Source organism: Porites lutea, chromosome 9 (assembly GCF_958299795.1).
Source record: "Porites lutea chromosome 9, jaPorLute2.1, whole genome shotgun sequence".
Taxonomy (NCBI): Eukaryota; Metazoa; Cnidaria; class Anthozoa; order Scleractinia; family Poritidae; genus Porites; species Porites lutea.
In genome coordinates, this window is record NC_133209.1 from 23,003,695 (window position 1) to 23,009,926 (window position 6,232).

Sequence of the window (6,232 nt, forward strand, 5' to 3'; positions counted from 1 at the left end):
CAAAAATGTGCATAAGATAAACAGTATCACAAAGATAATTGATAGAATGGCTCTCTTCTTTGTGAAGAAGACAGAATAGAAGTGAGGATTTACTGTGCAGCAGTAACGGTTGACAGCTGCTAACGCCAAAATGTTAATGGACACTGAAACCCAAAGATAAGATGTGAAACCATTAAACTGGCAAAGGATGGAACCGAATGACCACCGGCGCAAGGCCGATGCTATTGCGTCCATTGGATACACAGAACAAGCGAAGATTAAGTCAGTTATGGCCAAAAAATATACATAGCAGTTAGTAACGGTGCGTAATCGCCTGTTTCGGTGGAAAGCCAAGCAAACCAGGATGTTACCAATGACAGACAGAAGCGCCATAAGAGATAAACTTAAAGTGTGTATTGTAACTGTTAGTAGCGTTCTTCCATCTCCGCTTTCTTGCATCGTAGTTGATTTTTTATAGATAGTGTAACCTTTTTCGTATTATATATTGAGTGCTTTCGTTGAAAATATCGTCCACACCGATCGCGATAACCGTGTAATCCAAATTCATAACTGACTGTCAAAATGTTTTCCAAAAAAAAGCCTGCGTGCCTATTCAAATAAAGCTGAAATTCATTTTCAGGAGGGATAAATTACACAAAGTAGTTTTGATTTAAATTGGCGAAAAATTAAATACAACGCAGAAGGTGCAATTTAATTAAATTTAACTTTCTTTATTACCATTAAACGCCTTGACAAACAAATGCTGCCAATTAAATTTAAAAGGAGACCTTAAGCTTTATTTCTGCCAATTTTTTTTAAAATGATAACCAACCGTCCTTTATCTATTAACAAGTTAACGCACGAATATCGCTAACAAAGCTAGCCTTGGGTCTGACGGCATAAATACCTTCAACAAATTTCAAAAGCAGAGATTAGAAACGGGGGGGGGGGGGGGTGGGCATGCTCGTTTGAAATGTTGAATTAAACCCTTAAAGGAGACGGATCTGGGCGGGGCCCAAGCTTTTAAGAGACCATATTAAAACACAGACAATATGTATATTTTTATATTTTTTCGCGTGCAACCCTAAACGAGACCCGAGTCACGGCTAAATATGATGGCGTTTTGCTCAGAACATCCTAAGTGAGACCAAAATCCGAAATTTATACCCCTAAGCGAGACGACGAGCATCCCCACCCCTTTCATACGGGGAGTCTCCCCGGGATTATAAACTATTATAGTTCTCCTTATACTGATCATGAAGCCCAACCGTCGTTTTCTTTGTCTTGCATTTGAAAAAATTTAAATTCACGATTATTTAATTTTCAGTTTTTAATTGAAAGAACCTCTCAATGGAACAACCGACTCTTCATGTCTCTAATTTTGCCCGCAGTAAACATACAGCATTTTCTCTCGTCCAGGTTCGTAAAGCATTTAACCATTGTACGATGTAGTGAGATATATTCACTGGAAGTTCAGTGGATGAATATTTTTCAGGTGATTTATTCCCCCCCCCTTCCCTCCCTTCCCTCCTTTGTAGTTCTCCCTATGGTTATCGTAATTCTCTCCGTTTTCGAGGTTTCCCGTGTTTCTTGCGTGTTTTGGTTCTACTGGGTTTCGTTAGTCTTTAGTTGTTTTCGTCCCATCGTTTTCCACCACCATTACAAAATACCGTGTTTCCCCGAACAACAGCCGTCCCTCGCTTCATCGCCCCCTTTGACGGAAATATTTAAAATAATCGCCTCCCTCGAATTATCACCCCCCTCCCACCAATATCGATACCCATAGCGGTAAATCTGGAGGATGAGGCTGTCAAGAGGAGTCTGATCCAGCAAAACTGGTCAGTGACGAAGCCGAGGATATTGACAATGAAAATTAATGAAGGAACCAAATTTGGAACACTTAAAAAGCCCATGTTCAGTTTCTTTGGTGCGATTATTTTTTGATTATGGGAAAATAGAACAAATTATTACATAGACACGGGTGTTTTACTGGAAAATATACCACTCGTAAAATTCATAAAAACTACATCCGGGACCCGAGTGGTTTATTTTCCATAATCTCACACGTGAGTTTATCGATGACGTAATTTCGGTCATTTCCCTCTATTATTTTATCGATGTCTTTTTGTCTATATAATAAAAAGAACATCACACGGCGGCTTGAAGATATGAATTTTATTTTCTCCAGGGAAAAACAATATTTTACTCACTCGCTGCGCTCGTTCGTAAAATATTGTTTTGCCACTCGAAAATAAAATTCGTATCTTCGCGCCACCGTGTAATATCCTCTATATATTTAGGGCACGACCTCCAGTGAATAATATATGAAATAATCGCCCCCTTTTGGTGCGAAAAAAGAAAAAATAGCCCCTGGCTATTATTTGAGGAAATACGGTATATAAGCTGCGCAGACTCAAATATTTACTGACTTGATATCACTTTTTCTTTGTCATCTCCTGCGGTCATTTTAAGGTTGGATTTGATGCTGGGTCAGTTTTCTGTCAAAGAGATACAGCCATTCAAAAACTCCAAAATGGCTGCATCTCGTTCAATATAGGCCCGATATACACCAAATTTGAGATTGTTGCTAATTTCAATGTGCTCTTTCTGACCATATGGGTCTCGTGTTGTTTATTCCATAATAACATGACTCGTACCTAGCCTCTCTCGATTTGAAACTAGGTAATGGCAAAAAGAACGAACGAACCAAAGAAATCAATGACGAGTTCATTAAGTTGATTAATTCATGATTGTTTACTGTTGAAAACGTGGGTATCTATATCTATTTTCATCTCCATCGTACTTATTTCTGTAGTTTTCTGTGCGACTTGTGTGCATAATTATTAAATGAGATAAAGTATTTTCCATTTCGAGTCGCTAGCCACAACGTACTTTGTCTCTACAAAAAGATTCAATTCATAGAACTGAAACTATTAATAATAGTTTAACTGATGTTGTTTATAGTTTAAAGGAGCTGTGTCATGAAATTCAGCCAAATTAGGAAGTTACAAAATGCTCGTTAAATTAAGAGAAACATAAAAATAACCGCTTAAAATTTTAAAGGAAGGTTAAAATAACATAACAGAAACAACAGATGTCACGGATGGGCAAAACTGAAGAAGATTGAAACGGATTGAAATTAGGATTTTTGAAAACTGTTCAGCCTAACAGTTTTTCAAAGTTGATCCCTGCTGCTTGCAACTTCAAAAATAATGCTCACTAGACATATTTGTTTGTCTCGGATCTCTGATTTTGACATTTACATGTCATTTCTTTCTTACTTTAAGTTCCATAGCGATTGAGGGCGAGTAATTGGCAAAATTAAACAAAATGAACTGGACTGCCGTGACACAGCCCCTTTAACTCATGTTGTGTGCGTTCATCAATTTCCCTTCCGGCAATGCAGGATTTTAATAATCTCCTTTCTCATGGCCCGACTCATGATGACATAAATAATCGGGTTGATCCACGAAGTACAGGCAAAAACCAGCGTGTCGAAAGATTGCCAAAAGGACAGAACATCCTGCCTTGCAACTCTTTCTATGGTGCTTACAACTGTTGCTGGAATCCAACAAACGAAGAATACTAAAACTGCAATTAAAAGAATTCGAGACGCTTGGATCTCGTGTGAGTTAATATTGTTAGCTTGATGGTCCCTTGGTCCTGTAAGTGACGGAATAATGGCCGAATTGTGCCGTTTAATGGCAAGGTAAACGGCAGCATAGCAAAATAAGGTCAAGCTTATCAGCGAGAAGGTATAAACTGTGAGGATTGTTGAAGTAGGCGCTGGTAAGGTTTCACTACTTTCAATTTGGCAGAATAAATAATAAGGATGCCACCGGAATACCAGAGGCGTGGCAAAGGTAAGTGCTAAACCCCCTGTAAGGGTACACAGCCACACCAATATGATAGAACGAGCCGTTTTCCCTCTTGTGAACAGAATGGAATAAAAACGAGGTTTTATGATGCAAAAGTATCGATTCATAGCCGTAAGCGCCAACATGTGGATTGAGGCTACAGTCCAAAAATGCGAAAGAAAACCATTGAATTGACAAAAGTTATGGCCGAACGGCCATCTTCGTAGCCCGGAGGAGATGGTGTTGAAAGGATATCCGAACGAAGCCGCAATTAAGTCTATCAAGGTTAAAGAGAGAACGAAGAAATTAGTGATTGTGAGCAGCCTCCTGTTGTTGTAAAAAGCGACGCAGATCAGAGAATTCCCTGTGAGTGATAGAAGTGTTGTCAGGAACCATGTAATGGTGTGTAATGTCACCGTTGTCACTGTTCTTTTGTCTTCGTCGACACTCATGATTGACTAGAAAATGGTTTCTTCGTCAAAGAACGTTAAAAGGATAAAACCAAAGCACCATGCTTTCAGTCAATGTTTCAGCAGTAATTTAAACTCGTCGAATTTACGGAGAAATATGTTTTTTGTAATAAGAAATTAAAGTTAGCCTTGTCATGTTCGATGGAAACTGCACAAATTAGAAAGGTAGATGGAGCTCTATAAATTACGTTTTTGATATCCGTGGCTACGCTGCTACTTCTAGTCACCTATTCTCACCGAATCATTTTTCTTTCAAAGTTTTAATACAATGAGACTACTTTATCAATTATGTATAATGGAGCGGAAACGTCTTGAAATTTTTAATACAGAATCTTTTCTAAAATTTGAAATTTGTAAGATTAAACCGAAACAAACGACAACTTTAATTGATATTTGGATACAGCAGCGGAAACGTTTGGGCTTTTATTAAACTTTTGCACAAATTTTTAAGATTAAACGGAAAGAAACGACAGAAAATTAATTGCCTTTTGATGTTCTTTTTCTAGGTTATTGTCTCTCACTGTGGACCCCCACCCTGGAATAATTTGATGGCATCGTGACACGAACTTTAATTCTTTTAACAGGATTATGTAAAACAAGAGTGGTAATACAACAATGTTTTTGACTCCAAAAAGTCCACCAGGTTATCTTCTTTTATAAAGCTTTACCTGATGAGTGAAATGTGAAAATAAAACTCCAGAAAACCGTAGGGAATTTATTAGATAAGCTTCGAAAATCGTGCATGAATGGAATGTAATGATATAGAGATTTTAAGCCGACCGCAAGTTATAGAAAGTTCTAGACAAGAATTACGTCTTCGAACAGATGTTTTACACTAAGAAGTTATTACATACCCCCAAACATTGCTTTTCAATTGTAGCAGCAGCCTAATGCCGTCAAAATGACGACCACAAATAGACCACTGTGTCGACCACTGCGACTACGGTGACCTGTCAACGACAGGTGCGATCACGACGACAGCGACGACGACCACGGCCACCACCACCCGTGCACTGCCATCAGTACGACTACGACCACAATCAACATCACGAAGGCAACTTCGACTACGACCACGTGGACAACACAACCACAAACATGACGAATTCAATAATGACGGCGGCGACCAGGACGACATTTTAACTAGACAGGACAGATACATAGACAAAATGCGAGAGAACACAACGACCAGGATGACATCGACCCGACGACAACTACAAAGACCACGACAAACCTATGGAAAACGGTGAAAACCACAACTATGGCGAATACTTGACTATGATGACCATGACGGTCTCGACAACAGCGATGCCAAAAAAAAATAATAATAAAATAAAAAAAATAGGAACCAGATAACTTTTTTTTTTGTTAGAAAAGTAGAATTGCCGGAAACTTGTTGAAGTAACATATGTCTTCACCTGAGTTGCCATAATATCCTGTGGAAAGCCAAACCAAAAACAGCTATTGTTTCTGAGCCAACACCGCAACTGCTTTGAAAATACTTTACATAACGGAACTGACCTACTTAGGAGATATCTTTATATGATTCATTTGGAAAATTAAGGCACACGCCGAGGAAGGTGGGGAGGAGGCACTTAACAAAGTTATACACGGGAAGGCCCGCGCCTCGAGGTCCAACCGCTTACTCTCTTTTATAAATTAAAATAATAAGATAGTAATTAAATAATAAGATAGTACGCGCGTTCTGATTGGTTAAAAATCTATGGTGTATTGTGCCGGTTAACTCATAGAAAACTTAAAGTTATTCAGTGAAATCCCTACGCTTTCATACCTGAGTTGGCGTGATGTCCCATGGATATTTCCAAAAAAAAATAGATGGTTTTCACAGTGACGTCATCAAATTGTAAAGTCATGTCCAAATTGGTTCGACAAGAAAAGCTTTTTTTAGTTTGTTATCAGTAGCATTTT

General features: G+C 38.5%; 1 protein-coding gene across 1 annotated transcript in view; it reads right to left on the minus strand.

The window, feature by feature from the left end:
• The window catches only part of LOC140949056 (histamine H2 receptor-like), a 927-nt gene extending 489 nt beyond the window's left edge, over positions 1-438 (minus strand). The window contains exon 1 of the mRNA XM_073398303.1: positions 1-438. This exon is cut by the window's left edge and continues 489 nt beyond it. Within this exon, the coding sequence (XP_073254404.1) occupies positions 1-438 (438 nt within the window).
• Between the last annotated feature and the right edge of the window lie 5,794 nt (positions 439-6,232).